Source organism: Argiope bruennichi, chromosome X1 (genome assembly GCF_947563725.1).
Source record: "Argiope bruennichi chromosome X1, qqArgBrue1.1, whole genome shotgun sequence".
Classification (NCBI taxonomy): Eukaryota; Metazoa; Arthropoda; class Arachnida; order Araneae; family Araneidae; genus Argiope; species Argiope bruennichi.
In genome coordinates, this window is record NC_079162.1 from 15,031,270 (window position 1) to 15,058,140 (window position 26,871).

The window sequence follows — 26,871 nt, forward strand, 5'->3', positions numbered from 1 at the left end:
TTGTTTGGCATCTTCTTTATATTTCGATCCTTTTGAATCATTCTTTGTTTGCTTTTTCATCAAGCTTAACATGCACTACTGGTTTGGATATCTTAAAATTTTTAGTAATGTCACTGGTTTTATATGTCAGAATATGAATGGCGTAGTTTAGCCAAGAAAGCTCTTGTACCAGAAAGCAAAAAAACGAATGAAACTCTGTATGGACTCGCATTCAGAGATTTCATTCTTCATTCCAAATTTTGAATGAATTTCAATTTTTTATATGCTTCCAATGAAGTACCTAATTACTCTCAGTTTAGGTAGTTCGGGTTATTATTCAGGTTTTAATTTTAATTTAGATTGAAAAACCAACCTTGAAGTCATTGGATTCCCGTATCTTTTAGGAACCACAAATGTTAAAACTTTTGTGGTTATATTTCAGTTCCTAAAAGTATTTTAGATTTCTTAAAACAAAATGCTGAAATTTTTGCGTGTAAATCAAAACTTAACCATTTGCCATCGGAAAAGTAATTCGATGCATATTTATTCACTTAAGACAAGGACTTGTTCATTGCCCCGAAAAATAAATAAATAAATATATATATATAATTGTCTAAAATAAATAAATAAATAAATAAAACGTCAAAATGAACACCATCTTGAATGTTAAATGAGAGACACAATCCAAGTGCAAAGGGTTAAGTTCGTATATCTGCGGTGATTTTTGTCTCTTGTTTCTCATACACTTATGTGAGAAGGCAATTTTTATTATTTCTATTAAAGTTTTAACTTAATATTAAACCGCACAGGCACTTGGTAGTTTTATCGCTTCCTGTCAATTTGATGGATCTGGTTGGCTTGCCTCTTTTTATAAAGAACACTGTTGTTCTCCAAAGTTGTGATTGTCGCCAGTTATCGTTTCTGATGCAATAGTATTTTTTGCTCGTTCTTAATTAAACTTAACTATTATCTGTAGTTCTTTACTAATTCTTGCTTCTTTCTTTCTCAAAATGTTTGTGATAGCAATATCAATATTACCTATAACCCTTTTCCTGTTAGAGAATTGATGGTTAAGAACCTTTTATTCCATAACTGGCCCTTTTTTTATATAAAAGTCAGCAATATCAAATAAACGTCTAGCTTATTCTCTAAATTCTGTGATGTTGAAATTAAACTTATCTGAACATTTTCTGCTTTTAGATTTTGATAAATTCCTGTATTTAGCATGATAAGCTTTTATCACTTGTGAAATTCTTTTGCAAGAAGCAAAGGGAATAGAACCTCTTGGCCATATTTTTTCTATTATGGGAACAAAAGCGTCACATATTTCGCTTAGAGAAAGATCCTTCTCTGAAGCAATTTTGAGGCTATGTCTAATATAATAGTAGCACTGGAGTCGTCAGTAGTGTGTTCAACTTCAAGCAAATCACTAAATTTCCCAAAAATAGAACAATCCTATATTTGTCTGTCTTCATTAATTTAGACTGAACCATTTTTACTCACAGCAAAGCACACAAGTACAAACTAACAAATCAGTTACGTTAATCAGTTACACAATAGAGGAGGGGAGACGCCAACTCAACTGAACACGGCAAAGCTACTGATTTGAAACCAGCTCTGTCCTTGTCACCAGACGCAGACATATCTCCGCCTTACCTCAATAACAACTGTTCCAGCGACGACTCAATGCCATGCCAATGCAATAGTAAAACTGTTTTTATACTTTTATTCATATGACAATGCCTAATGAAACCTTTTTATTTCATAATTGAGGCACGCAAAAATCCTTAAACAGCTGCAAAAAGTGCGTTTTTATGAAATTTTAACGTCCTTGTGTCCCCTCTAATATTTTTTTATACTCTAATATTTTTTTAGAATTTTTATTTATCTTGTCTACCAAAAGAAACCTCTTCCGCGCTATTAGAAATTAAAAATAAAAAGCTGATTATTTCCTTAAAAAAAAAAAAAAAAAAATTAAATATAGCAAAATTTTCAATTTTATGAAACTTTAAGGTCCTTGCGGCACCTCAAGACCTACTCCAATATTTTCATACTTATAATTTATTTTATCTACACCAAAAGGCACCTTTTCCGCACTATTACACTTTTAAAATCAAAAATTGATTTTTTCGTTCCACCCTAATATGCACGCCTCTTCAAGTTTTTCTGGCTCTTGAGTGTCACAGAGGTAATTTTCAGGAGATAGCAGGAGGTTGCATAAATGAAATACTCTCTCCTAAAATCAAAAGTAAGCAAGCTTTTCTATGTCTGCAATGCACTAGTAGGGACGTCGTTCTTATTAAAAATTTCCATGCACAAATATTCAATATCGCTAAGGAGATGATGAGATTTGTTTGTCGTTGATTTTAAAGATGGGTACCCTTTTCCATTGATTGTCATGTTACATTGTCCTTGATTATGTCAAGGTTACCCATAATAATGTCATCGCATGGATCGCAGTATCGTGTCGTTTCGACCGTATTATTTTAATTTAATTCAAAATTGTGCATTGATTATATGGCTAGTTCAAGTGGCAGAAAATCTTTCAGGAGTGGCACGAAGAAAATTTTATATAATATCATTAAATATTGTGACCTAGAAGCAAAAAAGGGGAATTATCTATTCCTGTCACACATTCTTCGAAATGAGCTAGTCAAAAATTGCCAGCGTTTCTATTAGCATCTTAAGAAGATTCGCCGGGAAGCAGGAAGAGAACTTCATCCAGATTTTGCTTCACCTAAAAAAAATACACCGTGAAAAGGGATGTTGAAAATGGTTTGAGTTGATATGGCTTGAAAAAAAAAAAAAAACCATTGATGAATTTGAAGCACTAAGACGAACTGTGCATGCCTTTTATGTCAAGGAAAGAAAAAATCCTTTCTTTAAATAAATTGTTCCCAGTTTTGGAAAAAAAAAAAAAAAAAAAAACTTCAGGTGGAATAAGGAAACTTTAGGGAAATTCGACATAAAATTGGTTATAAATGGAAAAGATGCCAAAATAAACGTAAAATATTAGTTGAATGTGAGGACAAATTTTAAAGAGAATTTAATTTTTGCGAACCATAAAAGATATTGCACAGAAGACTAAGAAAAGATATTGCATAGATAGTAACTTAACGTTTAATAAATGTTGGAAATCAGAAAATATAGATGACATACTCCAAACAGGAAATACTTCACGTCAAATCATTGTACAATCGTATCATAGTGCTGTGTGCCGAGGACTCCACGGGATTTTTGCATAAAGCAAATCTCATTTATAAAGCCAGTAACACGAAAGGGGACGGAAAGAGGACCACGGACACAAGAACTCACACATTTTTGAGAGACGGGAGAAAGAAAATTTGATCCCTAATTTGCTAGAAAATGCTACGGTTGTAACTGACAATGCGCCATATCGTATTGTACAAGTTAATAAAGTTTCAAATTCTAATAGCCGCAAAAGAGAAATTTTAGATTGGCTAGTATCAAATTCTGTCATTTATTCCCCTGATTACTTAAAAATAGAATTATTATAACTTGTTAAATTAAATTCCCCCACATTTAAGACTTCTAAATTTGATATTATATTAAAGAACATGGCTTTCAAGTACTTCGCGCAGTCAAGTACATTTGAGTGGTCAGATTAGAGATATCAACCCCACAGCCGACAATTAAAAAAATAAATTACTCAGAGAAATAGAAGAGACCATACATAAAACGCCCAATGATAGGTGACAGTCCCACTGAAAGTACGTTGAAAAATTTGAAATATCAGAGAAAGAGCGCTATTATTGAAGAAATGTACGAAACCTTTCAAATTTCATTAATGAATGAATGAATGAAGAAAATGATAGCGAGTATGACAGCGAAGCCACCATTTGAGTGGAAAGTGAGGATGACTGTATTTAAAGGAAAATTTGTCCTAATTATTTCATGTAATACGTTTAAAAATAATTTTTTTTTAGTAAAAAAAATCATTAACAATAATATTTTTTAAAATATCATATTATTAAAATATTTATGATATTTTAAGTTGTTTCTATTTACATTTAAGGAATAATGGAAATGTTTTAAACAGATTAATCACGATGTCGATTATCCATCGTTGTTAATCTCAAAATATTGTCAAAAAATTCAATAACATATAAAAAAGAAGCATTTTTGCATAAAAAAACATTATTATTTTGTTAAAAAGTGAATTATTAAATTTTAAGAATAGAAATCTTCCATTTATTCATTATAATTTAATGTTTACGCCCCTTGCAATAAATAAACGACAGTATTGCACGTTATTTGTTGTGTTTACGCTTCATATGTCCGCGAGTAATCCGAGTTTACTTTAATATAAACATCTTTCATATTTTCTCTCACCCCTAGCATATGCGTAAAAGCGAGAAAGGTTATAAAATTCGTTGGCAAACAATAGTTATAAAGCTAAAAAAGACATTACATGATAATAAACTATATTCTTTTCTATAACTATATTCTTTCTAAACTATAACTTTTCGATTAATTTAACTAATTTGAAGATTCGAAAGATTTATTTCCAACAAAAATAAATAAATCATTCAATTATGCCACCACTCTTGAAAGACGGGCTTTTAAATGCAACTATTTTGTAAGAATATAAAAATCAACAGCGATGAAACAATATAGTCCAATAAAAAAAGCGCTGATTTCACAATGTCTGTATTTGAAATACTTGTGGTGAGCGGATAAAAACGTATGTTTAAATCGGAGCTTCAAGAAGCTAATTCGAATCCAGTTGTCATATAATTTCCTCAAACTTCTGGAATCTATTTTTTTAGAGTAGAAACAAAATTCATTAAAAAAACATACGTGATTCTACACATTTTAATGAAACTTTTGGATAAAAAAATGTTTCAAGAATTTATTGAAAACTGGAACTCCAACAGGTGCTCTCAAGTCTTACACAAAAATACTCTGTGCATTCAGAGGAAATCGAACAGAACAACAGAAACGTTCCACTCGAGTTCTGTTAGAAAGGATAGAATGTGTTTCCATCATAGTTTTAGAGAATCGGTTGTCCTCTTCAGATTTTCCTTTACTTCCCATTATTATTTTTTATTTTATTTTATTGTCTCATAAAGTTTATTTTATATACTGATATACAAACACGATTTTTCATAATCCCATTAAAAATTTTGCATAAACATTTTCAAAAATCCAGTGGCGGCTCGTGCTAAATCACCGTCGAATATTATAACTTAAAAATTTTAAATTGCAGAATGATGATTTCAGCATAATTTAGATCACGCCCTCTTTATTTCGAATAGCCTAATAATTAGTTAACAACTATTATTAGATATTTTATTTGACGGAAATTAGTAAAATAAATTAACAATTATTTTAGCTAAATTCCTTATTCTCGTTTATTAAAATTTAGACAATTGTGAATGAAAATTTTAAAAAATAATCCGTTGAGAGTTTTCAGTTGAGATGAGTACGTTATGTAGTGATAAAGTTATTAAATACTGGTATTAATAAAAAACAATATTTAAAATGAAATATATATTTCTGGTTTCAATTCGCGCAAAAAGATAAAACGTGTCTAAATGTTCCTATACCTATCAAACCATTTGAAACGCACGCAGACATTTAAATAGTATGCTAGGAAACAAACCTCCCCCAAAAAAGTGTGTTTCCAATTAATTAGTAGAAAGCTGAAAAATGTTTCTCTTTATTTGTAAAAGGGCAATGTTGAAGTTTGCACCAATTTTCTGCGGATATTTTAGGTGGATATCCGTTGCTCCCCCAGAGATCTATTAATTTTCGTATTTTTCCTTTTTTTTTTTTTTTTTTTGAAACAACTCACAAATGACACATTTCTCAACAAATTGTCCAATATATGAATTAAAGTAAATAAAACTGCGTCGAATGAATGATGTATCATTTTTGAAATTAATTTAAATTATGCAGATACAATATAAGTTGCAAAAACGACAATTTTTACCATTTTAGGGGGAGGGGGGAATGCAATATTTTTTTTATTTGCAACTTCAATTGTGTTGTGTTAAATGTCTCGTATATAAAATATCATTATATCAGATATAGTGAAATATTAAATCCAAAATCTGCGTGTTTTTGAATACAGCAACAACGATTTTCATCAAACGTTGCTTTTTCATTCACCAACTTGCGAATAAAGAATTTGTTGATTTTTTTTGTCTAAATAGAGATGCAAGTTTGACGAATTAATGCACTTGGAAATAAAAATCACAGTAACGTGAACAGATATCATCTATTAAAAATATTTTTACATAAAATGATCTTGCAGCAGTTCGGCAACATTTGAATGGGGTTAGTTGCAAAAGCTGTTCTAATTTAAAATCATTATCACTGTCTATATTCAAGTTTTTGGAAATCTTCAACATCCGTTAAGATTGCATCATCATATGACTCATTATCAGTTCCTTTTGGTACATTGGTGCACGACGCTCTCTGCATTTGAAGTAAATCGGACAGCAACCCATTTATTATTCCCTACAGCCATAAGCATTTCTTCACCCCTTGGAATAATTTCAGACAATACTATCATATGAGATTTGTTCGGCTGTTGATGTGGTGCATAAGTTTGTAGACGGAGGAGGAAATTTGGGTGTCGTTCTCGTCATCTGACCGGGATTCAAAATTACGAGACCCATCCCAAAATAAGCCTAGCGTTGATTTCTTCGCTATAGATGTGAAAGAAGAATAATCCGCGATTTATTGCTTTATAACTGAGGAGGAGTCGAACACAGGATCATTCCACCCATTAATCTGAAGAAATACCTTTCATGAATGTATTTGAATAGTTTCTTCAGCAAGAGGAAGAGAAGCTAGGTTCAAAATACTTTCACATTGTTTTTCCTTCATAGGTGAAACACCTGCTATAGTATCCTTCTTTAAAGATGTACGGAAATGTATAAAAATTCATCTCTTCTTTGTTCGCAGCAAAGCGTAGCGACTGGTGGATAAATGTTTCGGGCGACATTCTCATGGGACGCCATCCGGAAAAAATATTTAGTGCGTTTGTCATATTTGAATTTAAATACCGTGCAGGAGTGAAAAAATAATGCAATGTCCTGGACGTTATCTATAATTATTAAATTACTAGCCGCCTTTGGCGGCCAGCCGATTCGCCAATCTTAGTGTTCGTTTAAATTTTAATAATTAAATATTTTACGCAATTCCTACTTTAATAGATTCTTCATCAAAATATTTTAAAAATTCAAATTTTGATAGTCATATAATTCCCTCATAATATTATAAAGGTCTTCAGTCATAACGTAATATGTATATCTCTAATTTTCTGTTAGCTGTCGTAGAATTTATGCTTTAAATTAAAGTGGAAAGAATTAATCTGCAATTAATATAATATTTTTTACTGAAACAAAGCATTTTTTTATAATATGATTACTGATAACAGAGTCACTGAGCGTTTAAACTTTATGGGCACTAAAGAATATCTTTCTTAAATTATGTAATATCTCAAGAATTTGTCAACAAAATTTTCCCAGATTCATCATGACCAGATCGATTAATTAACAATGTTTAATTTTAAATGCATCAAACACTAATAAAATAAAATGAATCGTTTAAGATAATCGGTCGAAAACAGGTTTAAAAAAACTACTTAAAAAACGATGTACTTAAAACTATAAGCATATACAAAAATATATATAACATAAATACAATTTAATTACAAAAGCATGCAACTAACGTAAAAATAATTTAAATCAAGAATCATCCGTTGATAATATTGTCAACAATCAGAACACAATGCGCATGCGTGAATTTTCCACGACAGTTACGGTAACGCAAATGCGTGGATTTTTCTACGCCAGTTGGGGTAACGCTATGCAGATTAGAAATTTTTAATTTCCTTTATTCTGTGTTATTTTAATTCAAAAGTACTTCAGAATGAATCTGAAAGATCGATTAACTAACAATGTTTAATTTTAAATGCATAAAACATTAAGAAAATAAACAGAATCGTTTGAAATAATCGGCCGAAAATAGTTAACCCTAGCCTCATTACTGTTGGGAAAAAAAACTGAAGCCTTACTCATTTGGCGGTGGAGAAAATGAAAAGATTTTTTGGCGGGAAAGTTAGCTTTTAATTAATAATTAAAATTCTAATTAAAAATTCAAAAAAGGGACCCCAGGTGCACATTCCCGACCTCTAAGGTATACATGTACCAAATTTGGTAGCTGTAGGTCAAATGGTCTTTTCTGTAGAGCGTCAACACATTGAGCTTTATATATAAGTATAGATTGATGATGATTATAGGAGAAGACCTTAAAATACGGCCAAGGCACCTATTACCCGCAGTATGCTACTGGTTCGCAGGCTGATATGCTTAAGTAGGCAATATTTGATGAAAACCATTGCTGTTTTCAGAAATAAGGTCAGATATAGAATTTGATACAGCAGCATATCTGAAATAATATTATATATTGTGTATTTAACACTACAGAATGGGTAAAAGAAAAAGTCCCAATTTCCTCAAAACTCGTAAAAGTTTACTGTTTTTGCATAATACACAAGCAATATTTTACTTATTTCAAAATTTTGTGTACTTTATTTCACGTATATCAAATTTTCTGAGAAATGTGTCGTTTGCAAGTTATAAGGTGGTAGCGGCGATGAAAATGTATCCTATATGTCTGGAACAGACCAGAAGAGAGAAAAACTTAGCGATGGTTGCTTTTCGCTTACCATGTTGTTTACATACCTTCTCGTACCATTGTTTTAAAACAATACTGTCTACTTATAATTTTAATGATTTAATCATTTTATATAGATTTCAACATAGTAAAAACATTAAATGATAAGTATTTTTTTTTTTTTTTTCCCAAATCAATCTGAAACATTTACAGAAAAAGATTCCATAAAATAATTTAAAGATTATTTATATAATAAGAATTCTTTAGGCAGTTTTTGAAATTTTTTTACAAAAGCTAAATATTTTAAAATTTGTTAAAAATGCTTAACAATGTCTTCATTTGGATGGTACAACTTTCGCTTATAAATATCAAGATTTCTTTAAAACAAAAGTTGTTATATTTAATATTAATTCTATACAACTCTTTGCAAATGAAACTTCAGTTTAGGAAGGGTGCATCCAGAAAGACAAAGCTCATATTATTTTGAATGGAAACATTCGTCTGTTATTAGTTTTTTCCTCTTGCCTAATTCTATTCAATTTAAGTACAAAAGAAGCTACCACAAAATATTATCATTATCTTCTGAATCTGCCTACTATAGGATCAGATAATAGGATAATTAAATTTTAAAAGGAAAACAATTAAGATTTATTAATGAATAATTTTTTACATTAATAAAAAAATTAGTCTTATAAAATTAATTTTTAATAACTGTTTTATGTTCGAATTAACAAAATATTTCTGAAGGGTGTTTCCCCTTGTTATTTATTTGTTTTAACCAGGAATTCCATGCTTATTTTTCTATTTATATATCCTGTTACTCCTATTCGTCCCAATTTAGATGGAATGACAGAGGCCAATATTCCTACAAATAGTTCTTGGTTTTTAAATGGCATCATCTTCTTTTTCGTTTTTTTTTTCTAAATTATTTTACAGTATCATATTCATTTTTAATCTGTTGAACGTTTAAGTTTTCTGCATGAAGAAATCATTGAAACAGATACTCCTAAATAAACAATTATGTGTCTCATAAAATCAACCAGGCTTGGCTGACATAGTTTCTATTAATAATAGCCATTACCATTTTTCCCTACTAAATGATCAACTGTATCAAACAAGGCACCTCTGTTTTTATATTTATTGTAAGAGGTATTGTGCATTAGTTTCTTTACTTATTTTCTACCACCCTTTACTCTTCATTCTATGAGCGTTACACTTCATTTCTTCAAAACTGGTTATAACTGAAGCACTATACTTTAACGGTTTGAACTATTCCATGAAAAACATATTCAAACTTGGGTTTAAATTTTTCTTATTAGGGATTTGCATCATATATATCAGTGCTCTTAAAAAGTAACATTTCAATTCTATTCACAGCTACTTTAAGACATACTTGATCATACATTGATGCTTTTACCTTCCTTGTAAATGAATCATCATTCCACCTCAGTGCAATGGGATCTGAACATAAAAATAATTAATTCTTTATCATTGTCGTTTAAATTATTATTACGCATACACGCACTCAAAAATACAAAGTTTCATGCGAGATCAAAAATCAGGCATTAAAATACTAATATCAAAATAATTTTAAATACAAATTCAAACATGAATTTTATAAACTTCAAAATACAAGTTGACGTCATCATGAGGAAAGTAAATGTCTACTCTTTCCCTTATGCTTCCATCACCACATCTGGCCAATGATATGTAAATGTAAGACACAGATGTTTGAATTAGTTGTAGAATACGAATATTTAGAACGTTATGGGAGTTAAATACTCGTAGTAGTAGATTGCACCATTGTCCTATTTTTAGAACAGTCGAAAATGCAAAGAAAATTATTCTACATAATTTTTCTTTTGACAATGTACTTTGCTAAACGAAAGAAAGCAACATTATCTTGATAAATTTATATGTATATTTTTCTCAAAGTCCAAAACTTATTGATTTCTTTTAATACATTTTCAAGAAACAAAAATTTCTAATAAATGCAAATGTATATAATTAGATGAATAATAAATCATATTCAGTTTGAATTAAAATATTCAAAAAGAGTTTATATGAAGGCCTCAATTTTTAGGAAACGATAAAGTAGAAGCTATATTCACTCAAATATCTTCATTTTATTTTGATGGAATGGAGCATGTGGCATTAAAGTCCCAGCATTTTACATAAATTAAGAAGTTGTGCTCCCAGAACGTACTATTTCGTTTCCGCAGGTCAGTTTCAGTCCCGCAGGTTTACGAACCGGTCTAAAGTTATGAATAGTATTGGAGCCAAAGATTTTGTAAGTACCTAGTTTCAGACATTTCTAATCTTAAGAATTCTAAAAATTCAATTTAGAAGCAATAATTTATATATTTACCTTAAGTATATTTATTATATTACTTTACCTTTCATATTTTCTTTATTATTAATTTAGTTTCTAATTTCCATTTGACAAAAAATAAAAAAATCTAAATGAAAATAAGCAAGTTTGAAACTCACTCTCCTTATCAGATATTGTTTTAATCGCAATGTCTTTCTTTGAATGCCTTATTGGGAAAAACAAAGACCGGGAGAGATGCATCGTTACCAAAAATGTTCAACTAGAAGGAAATCTCAATTCTTAGACATAAAACTTCTCTGAGGCAACAGAAATGGGAGAATTCCCACAAGTAAGTTTCCTTCTGATTGAGAAATAAGATTTTTGGTGTATTTATATATTGAATGCATAAATAAGTGATTAAATGAATGCACTAAAATAATTTGGGGTTGCAGCAGTCTCTAACTATACACATATTTGGTTTCTTGTAAGGACGGCTCTAAGTTCCATTGAAAAATTGAACTCGTATTGAATGAACTAATGAAATAAAATAAATACATATGCAATCGGTGAATGGGGAAGGAAAACTTCCAAGATGCTCGATCGCTGAACCCATGGCTGAGTGATTAGAACAAAGTGTACTAGAGTTATCTAGAGTCGTCATTTCGCATCAATTATACAACTACAAAGCTTTTTTTAAAGGAAGCGAAATGACTTACATTCTATAATACATTCTGGCATTCGATTTTAAAATCGAATATTTAAAAAATAAATGTAATATTTATTGGTTACAATTCTATCGCTTTTTTTAAGTTCTTAGCCATGCGATGTGCGAAGACGTTCCAATCGCGATACACATTCCGATTAAAATTTTGCATTACAAGAATCCATTAAAACTTAAAAATCGAAATAGAATTAGCTTCGACTTACCACTGACATATACTGAGCATAGGGCAACAGAAAGGGTCACGGAACAATGGTTTAAATCAAATCTTTTCAAACATTTCTCCCCTCCTTCAATTTTTGGAAACAATTTACGAGTTTATTAATGCACAATGACAATGTATACATAAAAAAACAACATTTGAAGAATCTATCAAGAAATATCCCTTAGCTGTTTTAACGTCCCATTGACGGGACTGAACTGAATAAAATCGCTAGTCATTTCATCTCAGGCGAAATAAAATGGACTAAGATCGAGATAATCGGGGCCGAGAAAACATACTATGTCGAGCCGACAGAAAAGTGATTCTAAGATGCAATCCTGACAACCGAAAGAGAAACCGTGAACATAGCGTATACCTATTACATCAAAACTGTTTGTTTTTTTTCTTCAGTGAAACATAGTTTTGCGCATTTAACCGTTTGCTATCGTTTTACAAGGAAATTTATAGATATTTTTCTCCAGAATGTTGTAAAAAATTTAAAATTGTTAATTTATTTTCATATTGAATAAAAATTATAAAACCTGATAATTGCCTCTCCATATCGTCAAATCTTTTCCGCTAAAATTGACTCGTAATCGAAAATATGTGCTCTAATTATTAGTAGTACTTAAGATGTTACCCCAAATATCATTGGACTGCAATTAACATCATTATTATACAGTTATTGTCACTACTTCCCCAAGTATTTACAAATAAAAGCATCTAATACGGTGAACAGTGGCAAATCTAATTCCTCATTGATGAAAACCATACCATGTACCATAAGGTATTTGAACAGTAAAATATTTTTAACATTAAGAGAAGATGTAAATATTGAAGTTGTAAAATGTTCTCTTTACTTAGAGAGATAAGTAAAATTTTTAAGTTGACAGGTATAAATGACACACTACATGCATTAACTTGAATTTTAAAAATGTTCACACATAGATTAAGAAATCTTTATTTCTAACTTACATAAGTAGATAAAGGAAGAAGCTCAGCCTTTACATAAATTACTTGCAACATACAGTTTTCAAAAAAATTAAATATCAACACATAAAAATCAAGTAAAGAAACTAAATGAAAGACATCTATTCATAAATAAAAATGCATAAAAGTATCAAATGGCACAGATAATGAATGATATGCAAAAGAAAAATAATCTGCCATTTTTTTTTTAAATTTCAAAATGCAAAAAATTGGCAGACGTAATTAAATTCCTCAAAAGGAAATAGTGCTATACATTTCTAACATTTAAGTAAATTCATTTCACAGAATCTGACTTAACAGTATATTTACAGATGAAGATTAAGTAATATATATTTTCAGAAAATGTCTACATATAACAAGTAGATTAATTGAAGATGTTACTAATTACTGAATGGCGTACATTTTAGGGGATACTTGCCAGTTTTTTTTAATATACTAGGTGAATATTGCACTCTACTAGTTTTACATGAACAAAAAACATCAAGCTTGATTTGATATGAATAGGAAGGAAGTCTGGTGTCAGATTATGAATTTTTTTAAAGTATTAAAAATGAAATCATAACTTTATCCCACATTGAAAAAATGTCACCGCATATGTTATTACTTTTAACAGCCTAATAACATCACAAATTTAAAGATACCTGCTTTTGAGAAATAAGGTACTGATTGGCCCCGTTTAGCTTTAATTAAGCTAATATCTTTTACTTGGAACAAATTCCTCATATACAAGGTAATGGCCAACAAAAATTAAATCTATTTCATCAATCCTCATCTGAATGTACAATTCTTGTACTCAAACATGCAAAGAAATATATATAAACTCATCTTTGGTCTTGCATTATAAGATAATACTAAACGGTACAAAATAAAAAAAAAAAAAAAAAAATGATTTTCTACGACTAGTCATGTATGATAAAACACAGTTTAACAAACTGTTTTGTTAAACAAGACACATCACTAATTTTTTTTTTAACACTGTCATCGAATTTTAAACAAAAGCTTTACTATTACAAATAACATGGTGCTTAATATGTTGTGGTCTGCATATTTATATTTGCAATAAAATAGATGCAGAGATCCAGAAGGAAAAAAAAAAATTAGGAGCTTTCAGCAGATGTACCACCTGGAGTTGCTTCATCTATGTTGACAATGTTGAACTCATTCACTTTGTTACCAGCAAATTCAACAAACATTTTCTTGCCATCACTATCTACGCTTCTTTTGTAAACTATTGAACAGAAACAATAGTGTTAAAAAAAAACAGAATGAATCTGCAAAATAAATAGTTAGATGCATAATTTCTAGTAGTTAGCATTAAACGGTAAACTGTTGGATTACCGAAAACACAATATTAGTGTAGAATCATTTTTAAAATACCTTTTAATACTAAAATCCGTGCTTGTTGCATAAAATAAAATATTCACATATTACAAAATGTAACCAAAAAACTAAGTAGCATTCTCTTATTTAAGTCGAACTAAAATCACTAAAACACTGTCTTATTTATTCATATGAAGATCTTGATTCGTTATTATGAAAATGCCTAATTACTGAAAGGGCTAGAATAGAGAAGAGCCAGATGGTAGAGATTATCGGATATGCGTATTGCATTTATACACAAAAATGTACGATTCGAGAGGTATTCAATTTAGCAATATACGAGTCGAAATTCTATACTGATTGTACATCTCATATTCATGAAAAAAAGTTTGTAAAAATATACAAGAGTAAAGATATAGCGTAAATTTATTTTCGGAGTAAAAAACAAAACAAAAAACAGTAGACCTTATTTCCCAGAGATGAGGGATAAGTTACTAAATATCAAGTATCTAAGGAGAGGCTAACAATTTTATGCAGAATGTGCAATAAAAATGTATGCTCAATAAATATTTAATTGCACTGACAACAGTGATGAGAATGAATCTGCATCTCCCATTTTTTATCAATCAAACAAAATAGACAGGATTACATCTCTGGTATTTCAGAAATGATTTTTTTTTATCACAATTGTCAAAAAAAATTTAGAGAAAATATATTTAAAGAATTTAATCAATATTAGAATATTAATTTTATAATCAGCCTTACAGACAGACCGATTTCAGTGACAAACTGTCTTCATTGAATGACTTGGAAGAATATGCTATTTAAATATGAGTATTATAACAATGGCTCAAGAAAAAGTGGTGGGGGTGGGTTAAATCACAAATAGCCTATACTTCCGATTAGTTATCTTTACACAGGAGAAAAGAAAGGGGAAAAAAAAAAAAAAAAAAAACGTTATTTGTTGTATTGAGAGTTTATATTATGCTTAAGGACACATCACATAAAGTCCTGCCAAAAAATTATCACTATAAAGAAAACATAATAAATTCCTTTCCTCCTTTCTTAACTAAACTAATCAATGCTTTTGTTTATTTCCCAAGCCTCACTAACTATAGAAACACTGTAGAACAATTCTAACTTAATGGATAGTGCAATAAAAAAAATGTTACACTCTCAAGGGAAAAAATGCTATCAACAATTTAATATACATTAAGTCTGTGCATAATTAATATCCCACAACTGTCGGTCAAGAATATGCTTCGAGAACTAAACTAAAAATAAGAATTATTCATATACTTACTAGGAGAAGTAGCCTTCTCTAACATATAAATAGGGGTTTGGGCACAATCACGAGCAATAAATAAACCAACATTCTTGAGATCACTAACTGGTGGTGTTACAACTTGCATGGTATGTCTCACTGTCTGAGTATCGGCATCATAGTAACCAGCCTAAAAAAAAATTATTCATTCAAATTGAACAAGTATCTAACTATTTAAGAGAGTTAAAGAAAATGCCACAACCAATTATAACCGAACATGAAAAGTTTATTATAAACCTTAAAGCTTATCATGTTTATCTCAAAAACTTTCATTAATAATAATAAAATACAAGAATGTTCCACACATTTTAATTAATCATTCTACAAGAATAGCTGAATTAAAGAAATATCAATTTCAGGAAAATTTTTTAATCAGATGTCTTAAAATCACCATGCCACAATTAAAAAAATAATCTCAATAAGCTCTTCGCTCATACTACATAAAAATTTAAAAGCCAAGTATGCCAGTTATATTTCATATCTTAAAAACTATTTAATATTTCGAGATAACCATTTTTTGATAATAAGATATACTAAACTTACATATCTATAATTTATGAAATGCAGCGAAGTTTAAGAAATCTCATAAAAGAATGCAAACTTTATTAAGAGTCAAAATCAGACAATTAAAGTTAATACTAAGTTCTGTAAACATACTTGTAGAACTTAAAACAACCCTCGGAGGAAAATTACTGCCATTGCATATGTCTAATGATATGAAAAAATTTATTTAATTCTGGCATGAACGAATATTAGCAATCATATGCACAGTATTTTCATGAAAATTGAACCAATTTTTAAAAATAAACTTATAACTAAGTTAAAGATGATTCAAAGAATAATGTTCTATCAAGATAAGTTTTTTATGCCAAAAATAAGTGAGAAAATATAAAACTCTCTTAAAAATGCTTTAAAATGAACAAAAGTGAAAAAACGCATTAATGTTTTAAGCATTTAATCTAATCAAAACAAAATAAATTGATAATGCATTCAATTCTTACTCTCATTTTGGCTATCTGTTCATACAGAACACGTGGTGGATACACAAAGTTACGATTCAATACCATAACGAAACAGCGACGATTTTCGTAATCCACAATGCCGGTTTTATTCTGAAAATATGAAAAGAAAATCAGTGAAGGAAGCAGTTAATTGTTGTAAGCAATTCAACAAAGAGAAATATTTGTATGCTTAAAAAAATATTTCATTTCATGTTATCTGAAATTCTAATTGGATACATAAAATTCTCTAAGCAGTATTAACAAACTAAACATCTGATTATACTACAATAGCAACATTAAAGTACAAGATTAAACTAATCAAAAGAATGAGCAACATTAAAGTAAAAGCTTAAACTAATCTAAAGAATTGATCACATTGTTTATCATTTTAACATAATCTAACTTTCGTAATTTTTTTCTTTGCACAGAATATAATATTTTAAAATAATTGAGTGTTTCAAGAGTTAAGAGAGAAATAGTTGTTACAATATCAATACAGCAAAAGTGGTAAATACGAAGAGCATGATATATAATTGGTTATAATCATAGAAAGATTTTAAAATAGAGTACTTAGAAGTTTGGTGGCTAACAAAATATTTTCTTTGCAGCAAAGCATAAAAAAATGATACATCAAATGAAAGAACTGAATTAAAAACTTTTTATATTAAAATTTATTTCACGAATGAATTAGATGGTGCAAACAAATTACTAGAAAGAATAATTTATTTAAGTTAATGTAAAATAACTTTCCATCCTTTCAATGTAGTGACTAAGCAAGAGTGTAACTAATAAGTAACTAATCCTATTTTATTTAGCTTCAGCAGTAAGTTAAACCACAGCATGACTTAGTTACTGTTATTTGATATATTGAAACTGTTTCCCATACAATTAAATATGATCTTGAATGTAAACTGAACCTTTTTCCAAAATAAGGAAGCATACATAATTATTTCAACAGAATACAGATCTATATGTTTTAAATGTATACAAGAAGTGATTGCTAGATAATTACACTTTGCTGGAATAATTTGAGATTTAACTGTGTTCTGTATCACTTCACAAATGCACTTTTTGTAAAGTTATCTTCAGTTTTGACTTCTCAAATAATAGCAATGAAAATCCTGTCAACAGGTAATTTTTTGACAGGAAAATTAAAGAATGACTGTGAAAGGACACTACAATCGATGCCTTTGCAAAATGTCTACAATCCTGATAAATAATTCTCATCGATAAGGTATAACTTATATCCCATTAGGATATTAGTCACGCCATGTTATCAATTTTAATACTCAAGCGTTTACTCATAGTGATAAATAAAATTTTAAAGAAATAAAACTGAGACATACTTAATTATTTTACACTTAAAAGGACAAAATTAACTTTTAAGTAAACACAGTGCAGATAATAAATTTCTGAAAATATTTATATTTCACTGTATTGTAACAGCTAAAGATGAATATCACATTTAAAGAATAACATTTGTTTTAACAATCCTAGTGGCGGAGACATGTCTTCCTGCAAATCATGTCCACTTACAAACAGGCCAAAACGTTTTATTTCGTCTTCTTCGGTTGTTTACAGGACGGATGCATTTTTTCCCCCCCTTCACCTATTTTGAAATTTGTTCTTGAAACCGGGCCAAGATGTCTTTTTTCTTTTTTATCATCCATCCCCTTTATTTCATGACAATGATAGATCGAAAATTTTAAAATAGACTAGCAGGAAGTAAAAAGAACCCATTTGCACTGTCCAACAAATTACTTGTCGTGAAAGCATTTATATTTTTTTTTAAACAGATTTATATTGCTTTCTGGATTTTACGGATGAAAATCTTTTTTAAGCTATTATTCTGGCATGCAAATTTGATAAGTACTTGTCTTTATAATATAGCAAGTTTTTAATATTCTTATATTATGAAAAGAATAAAAATGGAAAATGAAATTATTTTTTACTTTTTTTTTCTCTTTTATGTAAGGGGGGGGGGTCCTACTATGTATGAAAATTCATCCATATCATATGTAATGATATCTCCAACTAATGATGTTAATTCTAAATTAGCTTATACTATTTCATTCTTATTTTTTTTTTATTTCTTGATTCAAATTCCACTTTTTTTTAAATTTAATTTTAATATCCGCTTTAAAAAATTGATGATTATTAAATGCCCATTGTGCAAGAACAGGTTGTTTAATTCTAACAAGCATTTTTTTAAAATGATGTTACAAAGATTTCATGATGCAAGAGCAGGAATAAAAATCCTAAATACCCATGACATTCCTTCAAGAACATCTAAGACTCACTTTACCTAAATCGACATGTGTCAAAGTTTATGAATGTTTTTTAATTTTTATTTTTAAAGTATTAAAGAAAGATTTAAATATCAATTATGTGCTAGTTTCAAATCTGCATTGCACAGAAATTGGCCTTTTAATCACGAAAAGAGAGAGAGAGAGAGAGAGAGAGTTAACTAATTATTATAGCTGTATCAATTTCTTATTTACAGTAAGACTGAAATTTTAATATATTTTTTAATATGAATCTTATCCATAAAGCTAATATTTTAAAATTCAAGAGTGATACTAATTTCCTTTTTCATTATGGTTTATAATGAAAAACCATGAAATGTTATTATGTCATGCATTTTTTATTCACTTTGCTGTAATTGCACGTATGGAATGGAAATGCATTTTAAATGTTTGATTTTTATCAAATTTTCAATGTAATCCAAATTTAGTTTTTTTTTTTTTTTTTAACACTTTAGCCCAAAAGATTTTGCTTTGCAATAGAATTAGATGCTAAATTGATAGAAATACAAATGTCTAAAAATATCTTCAGGTTAAAAAATAAATGTTCACAAATCTGAAAAAAGATCCTTTTAAATGCTTCTTCTGATTTAGCTAATTAGTTATGCAAATTAGAAGAATACATTATATTTACATTGGTATATATTGTATTTACCGTGAATTTTTCACTGAAATCCATGGTAAAAAATCTTGGAATATTCGACTATCACCTTACACTTTTTGTCCGAGTTAACAGAAAGGTGCATAAAAAAAAAGGTATATTGCTGTTAACTCTAAAATTTACAATGCCATCAAAATTATTGAAATGACATTGTATTGAAGCATTAAAAAAGTATTTTCTAACCACATGAACTCAAATAGATGGAAAGATAATAAGCCAAAAAATTTAATCAAGCATTCAAAACTACTGTTAAAAAAAACAAAAAACAATGCATTTTCATCAAAAGGGCTTTGCTTTATTTCATGGTAATTTAGATGGCTTCGGCACTTAAATATAAAATAAACAGTGAAGAGTGCCATTGCCCAGAATGAAGTTAATATCACTTAACTAAATACTCACATATTTGTTTCATTAAATATATATTCTATCCCTTTAAAGTTGATATCACAACTAAATACACACATATTTGTTTCATTAAATACATATTCTATCCCTTTAAAGTTTTAGAACATATAGAGAAAAATTTCTGGATAATTTTAAAATTGAAAACTCAAATTGTTATCAAGTTCAGGGTTTTGAATCACTTTAAAGTTCAGTTTTTTAATTCTCTTAAAGAATGGTTGAGATATATTCCTTTTAATAAATCAAATAAGTTTAATTGTTAGGATACATAATTTTCGTTTTTTAAAGTAAAGGATATTCTAAATTAGATTCTTAGAAAAAAAATTAAAGCATATAAGACAGATGAAAATTAATACACACTAAAGAAATTATTCATTTGTACTTAAAATAACTTCTAAACTTTGTCAAGACAAAGGTAGGAGAATTTATAGTATAACTTTTGCACATTTATGTAGTGACGAGCGCCTGTTGGCGAGCGCCATCTGCTGGTTGTTAGACGGAGTTGACGCTGGTTAGACGGAGAGCAGATCAGACGGATCTGGACGAGAGAAAAGACGTGGCAGATCAGACGGATCTGGACGAGAGTAAAGACGTGTCAGATCAGACGGATCTGGATGAAAGTAAAGACGAGACGTATTCGACGAAATCTACTGAATGTTCAATTCTTTTATGTTAATGTATATATATCTTAAATGTCCTAATCGTCCTAAATGTAATTAAATGTGCGTCCTAAAATAGTAGTGATTTCTGAGTCCTACAAAATATGGGGGTTCGGCCGAGATATTAATGAAGACCGGCACATAGACGAAAGAAGGGCCAAACAGGAGTGAAATTTGACGTGCTACAATAAACCTTTTGGATATCAACTCCTTGTGGACAGACGCAGTGTGGATCGACGTTGAAGAAATTGTGAGTACAATTTTGATTTATTCTCAAGTATGGCATTTCTTACACGAGCACGAAAGAGCGACTTACTAACTTTAGTAGACGAATTAGAACTAACGGCACCACAGGATGCCAAAGTGCGACAGTTAGTTACAATGATAACAGAGTCGAAAGACTATGACGAAGAGTTCGTAAAAAACTTACTTTTAACTATCACTCAGGAGCGCGAAAGGTTAGATGCTGAAAAAGCCGAAGCCGAAAAGAATGAGCGTGAATATACTTTGAAAAAGTTAGAACTTGAGTTAAAAAGTAGAGAAAATACTTTAACTGTATCAGATATGCCTAAGTATGATATATTAAAATTGCTAAAGAATTATGATAATAGCGGAGACATAAGTGTTTACCTTTCGTTATTTGAGAAACAAATAAGTAGGGCTAACATTGCAAAAGAAAACTGGATTTCTTATTTGCTCGGGTTATTACCATTGGATGTAGTCAATTTAATTGCTCGCGAACCTGATCCATCAGCTAATGACTATGATTACATAAAAAAACTGTTGCTTAAAAGATTTAAATTAACTTCCGAACAACTCAGGCAGAAGTTCTTTACTCACAAACGAGATTCTTCTTCATCATGGCGGGATTTCGGTTTTGAACTGAATAACTTTTTTGAGGAATGGATAAATTGTTTAGAAATAACCGATTTTGAAGATTTAAAGCAGCTAATGGTCGTTGACCAGTTAAAGAGTAAAATACCAAATGACGTACGCGATCATTTCCTCGACGATTTGCCCAAAATAAAGAAAGTAGAAGATTTGGTTAATAAACTGGACGAATATGAAGCTGCACGAAGTCACCTTAAAAAGGAAACAAACAGAAATTGGCGTGTTTCCGAAAACAGAAGTAAATTTGATATCGCGAAAGAAGCTAAAAATTCACCATTGCCGTTCGTTCGTGCTCAAAAGAATTATGCTGATGATAATTACTATAACAAGAGTAATAATAAATGTTTTAATTGTAATGAGACTGGCCATAAATCAACTAATTGCAAGTTTAAAAACAAAGGATTGAAATGTTTCCAATGTGGTAACTTTGGCCACAAAGCCAGTAACTGCCTGCAAAGAGATTTTAAAGTGTCTCTCTCTAATAAAGTATATACTCGTAACTCTCCAAAAACTGTAAATAAGCTTAGTAAAAATGTTGAAATAAATGGTGTAAATTGTGATGCATTAATTGATACTGGAAGTGATATTACTATGATTAATTATGATTTTTATTTGAAAATTGGTAAACCTAATTTAATGACTGATAATGTGAAATTAGCTGGTATAAGTGGAGATAGCATTACTCCTCTAGGTTTTTTTTATTGTGATATATTAATTGATGAATATGTAATATCAACTAATGTGTATGTGTTAGAAATAATGCCGAACGAAATAATCATTGGCATGGACGTATTAAATAATCTAAGCTTTTCATTTCAAGAAAATCAAATTATCATTCATGAAAAAAGAGCCCAAATAAATTACACCCGGCTGGTGAGAAACGAGGTCAAGGTCGTATCACTACGTTCCTCGGAGCTGAAAAGAGACAGTCAGGCACCTATTTTTGCTGAGACTGGCAATAAAATAAATACACATCCTCTCCCATATTTCATTCATTTAACGGATTCGATAAACTATGATGAAATCGACATGAGTCATGTAAAAAAACCGTTGAGACAGGAAATAAATCGTCTTTTAAATAAGTATTCGCCAAACAAAACAAAAAGTACGGATTTGCAAATGAAAATAATATTGAGCGATGATATTCCGATTAGTCATAACCCTCGAAGGTTGCCTTTTAAAGAACAAAAATTCGTTGAAACTCAGATTGATAAATGGTTACAGGAAGGGATAATAAAACCTAGTTGCTCAAATTACTCTTCACCTGTGGTTTTATCCAAGAAGAAGGATGACAGTTATAGGTTATGCATTGATTATCGTAAGCTAAATAAAAAGATGATTAAAGATCGGTACCCTTTACCCCTCATAGAAGATTTGCTCGACAAACTTGAGCAATCAAAAATATTTACTACTTTGGACTTGAAAAACGGATTTTTTCATGTGGACGTAGAGAAAGATAGCACAAAATTTACGTCTTTTGTAACACATCATGGCCAGTGGGAATTTCTTAAAGTACCATTTGGACTTTCCAATAGTCCGAGTGTATTTCAGCGTTACATTAATGTGATATTTGGGAATTTGATGCTAGATGGAACTGTACTGATTTATATGGATGACATTATTATTCCATCCAAAACCGAGGAAGAAGGGCTAGAAAAATTACAACGTGTTCTAAAGGTTGCATCAGAGTACGGTTTGGAGTTTAATTTTAAGAAGTGTCAGTTTTTAAAACCACAAATAGAATTTTTAGGCTATAGAATCCAAAACGGAACTATACAGCCCTCTGTATCTAAAACGGTAGCTGTACAAAAATTTCCACAACCACAAACTGTTAAACAAGTACAAAGCTTTTTAGGCCTTACTAGTTATTTTCGGAAATTTATACCCCACTATTCAAAAATCGCAAAACCGCTTAGTGATCTACTAAGAAAAGACGTTGCATTTAAGTTTGAATCTGAACAAAAGGAAGCTTTTCAAAAACTTAAAGATATTTTAACTCAAGAGCCAATTTTGCATCTCTATCAACAGGGATCAGTTTTAGAACTTCATACAGATGCTAGCAGTCAGGGGTTCGGAGCAGTGCTGCTGCAACAGGGAACCGACAATAAGTTTTATCCTATTCATTATTTTAGTCGAAAAACATCCCCACAACAAGAAAAATATAGTAGCTATGAATTAGAAGTTTTGGCTGTTATCGAAGCGTTAAAAAAATTTAGACATTATTTACTGGGTTCTAAGTTTAAAATTGTGACTGATTGTTCCGCTTTTCAACAAACTATGAGTATAAGAGATCTTACACCAAAAGTTGCAAGATGGGCTTTACAATTAGAGGAATTTGATTACCAAATTGTTCACAGATCAGGAAAACAAATGGCACACGTAGATTCTCTTAGTCGAAACGCAGTACTTGTTGTTACTCGTTCATATAGTGAAGTGACCACTAAAATAGCCAATGCTCAAAATCAGGACGAATTCCTTAAGAAATTGAAAGCTTTGATAGATAAACAAGAAGATGGTGAACACATTGTGAGAAATGGAGTTTTATACAAATACGATAATGGTAGAGAATTGCTCATAGTCCCAGAAGCATTACAAAGAGAAATTATTCGAGAAATTCACAATAAAGGACATTACGCTGTGGCTAAGACGGAAGAAATTTTAAAGCAAGAATTTTACATACCAAAGTTGAGGTCAAAAATAGAAAGTGTGATTGCCAATTGCGTGGAGTGTATTCTTTGTAATAAGAAACGTGGGAAAGGTGAAGGTTTCCTTAACCCCATCCCAAAAGAAAATTTGCCTTTAAGTACATATCACATAGATTTCATTGGCCCTATGCCTTCTACAAATAAGAACTATCAGCATATTTTTTCAATAGTCGACGCTTTTACAAAATTTGTCTGGTTGTACCCGGTTAAATCAACATCTACTCAGGATGTAATAACTAAACTTAAGCTTCAACAATCTACTTTTGGAAATCCGACGAGAATAATAACAGACAGAGGTTCAGCTTTTACCTCAAAAGAATTTGAAACATATTGTCAGGATGAAAATATTGAACATTTCAAAATTAGCACTGGAATTCCTCGCGGAAATGGGCAAATTGAAGTAATGCATAAAATTTTAATACCCATTCTATCAAAACTCTCAATAACAGACCCTACCAAATGGTATAAACATGTTGCATCAGTGCAAAAAATAATCAATAGTACTGTTTCGAGGAGTACAAAGTTTACCCCGTTTGAGCTTTTAACTGGTGTAAAATTAAAAGATACAACTGATTTACATTTAAAGGAAATATTGGAAGAAGAATACACAAAAGCAATGATGGAAGATCGAAATAATATGAGAGAAGAAGCAAGGGAAAACATTTTGAAGATGCAAGAAGAGAATCGGAAAAGTTTCAACAAACGAAGAAAAGTGGCGCGCATCTACAAACTTGGTGAATTAGTGGCCATACAAAGGACGCAGTTTGGAACTGGACTCAAACTAAGACCAACGTTTCATGGACCATATCGGATTGTTAAGGTTAAACCTAAGGATCGCTATGACGTTGAAAAAGTTGGATGTCATGACGGACCAAATACAACTTCCACAGCAGCCGATTTCCTAAAAGCATGGTCTTCAGACTAAAAAAAAAAAAAAAAAAAAAAAAAAAATGTTTATTGTTTTATCTAGATACTGTTTTCTTTTTTTTTATTCTTTCAGATTTTTCTACTTTAACTTTCGAGGACGAAAGAGACGTCAGGATCGTCGAATGTAGTGACGAGCGCCTGTTGGCGAGCGCCATCTGCTGGTTGTTAGACGGAGTTGACGCTGGTTAGACGGAGGGCAGATCAGACGGATCTGGACGAGAGAAAAGACGTGTCAGATCAGACGGATCTGGACGAGAGTAAAGACGTGTCAGATCAGACGGATCTGGACGAGAGTAAAGACGTGTCAGATCAGACGGATCTGGATGAAAGTAAAGACGAGACGTATTCGACGAAATCTACTGAATGTTCAATTCTTTTATGTTAATGTATATATATCTTAAATGTCCTAATCGTCCTAAATGTAATTAAATGTGCGTCCTAAAATAGTAGTGATTTCTGAGTCCTACATTTATATCACCATTTTTTTTTCTTAGTAAATCTGAAAATATTATCTAAGAAAAAAATTTTAAAATATGTTTCTTTTGAAAAAATTGTTTAAAGAAAGGAATATTTATAGTAAAGGCTAGCTAAAAAAATTAAAACACTATAAAGAAAAAAAAATACATCTTTTTCTTTTAAGATGTAGTAGGGTTGTCAAAAAACAAATTTTGATTAGATTTTAGTTCGGAACTAAAATTTATAGATGCGAATAAACAAAAGGAGTGAAGCAGGGGGTGGGGCAAGGCAGCAATCAGCCAGTGATAAAAATTTGGGTTCCCCACTGTGGAAATCCGACTTCCTGTAGATAGTAAAGAATACTCCACTTGTTTCTTTTTCAATCATTATCTCGCATGAGGCTTCTATTTTTTGCTGAACAGACAAATTTTAGAGAAAACCATGCTCAGATTAATTAGCTGCTTAAGAATTAAAATCAACAGTACTTACAGCAACAAAGTCGTGAACAAATTGAGCTCTCCTGCCATGTTCAAATGAAGGTACTTCAATGCGTTCATACTGCTCAAATTTCACATCGATGTCAAATTCCTCTTCAAAGAAATTAACTTTTGGAGATTTGGTTTCTGAAGCTTCAGTTACAACAGGATGGTGTTTCAAACTGGAAGCCACGGGTTGGCTTGGTTCACCTTGAATATCAGGAAGATAGGGAATGGAGCACCATCCACGGAAATGACGAAGCTTTAAGAAAAATAACATAAGAAGCTATTAAACAACAAAACACTAATGCAATGTTTCTTTAATAAAATAGTAATGAAATTTTACATAGAAATACTGCATTTAAACACAAGTTATATAACTTTTACTTCAATATATGAATACATGAGTATAGCACATAAAAAAAACTAAGTGATTCATATAATAAGATAATTGTCAGGAAAAAGGTTATTTTATTGGTGGGGGAAAGTAGAATTTTTTTCCGAACATAATGAAACCTACTTTATTAAAATAAGTAAAGACAGTTTCTCTGTTGTCTTTAAATTGGATTATTTTGCTTTCAGACTTTCTTTCTCAAAGTTACCAAGATAAAAAGAGTTATACTGTACATTCATTCAAATGTCATACTTTTTTTTTTTTTTTTTACTACTTCAGACAAAACACATTCGCTCGCATATTTATAAGAAAGAAAATTTGAATAATAAATAAAATATTTCTCAAAGTAATATTTTGACTGCATCAATATTCAGGGGAGAGGGGATTAATTTCAGAAACTAAAACAATTCAAATTCAGAAAATAAAGTTGCGGGCACTAAAATAAACTTGCGGGAATATGATGCTTACAAATTAAAATATGTATATTATAAATTTAA

The 26,871-nt window shown here is 30.3% G+C and overlaps 1 protein-coding gene across 3 annotated transcripts in view; it reads right to left on the reverse strand.

Moving 5' to 3' along the window:
- Positions 1-12,810: 12,810 nt before the first annotated feature.
- The window catches only part of LOC129959548 (integral membrane protein 2B-like), a 39,350-nt gene continuing 25,289 nt past the window's right edge, over positions 12,811-26,871 (reverse strand). For all 3 annotated transcript variants that reach the window (XM_056072439.1, XM_056072441.1, XM_056072442.1), the window contains 4 exons: positions 25,994-26,242; positions 16,501-16,611; positions 15,479-15,629; positions 12,811-14,083 (listed from right to left, as the gene is read on the reverse strand). In XM_056072439.1, the coding sequence (XP_055928414.1) occupies positions 13,953-14,083; positions 15,479-15,629; positions 16,501-16,611; positions 25,994-26,242 (642 nt within the window). In that variant the 3' untranslated portion in view covers positions 12,811-13,952. The remainder of the gene's footprint in view (positions 14,084-15,478; positions 15,630-16,500; positions 16,612-25,993; positions 26,243-26,871) is intronic.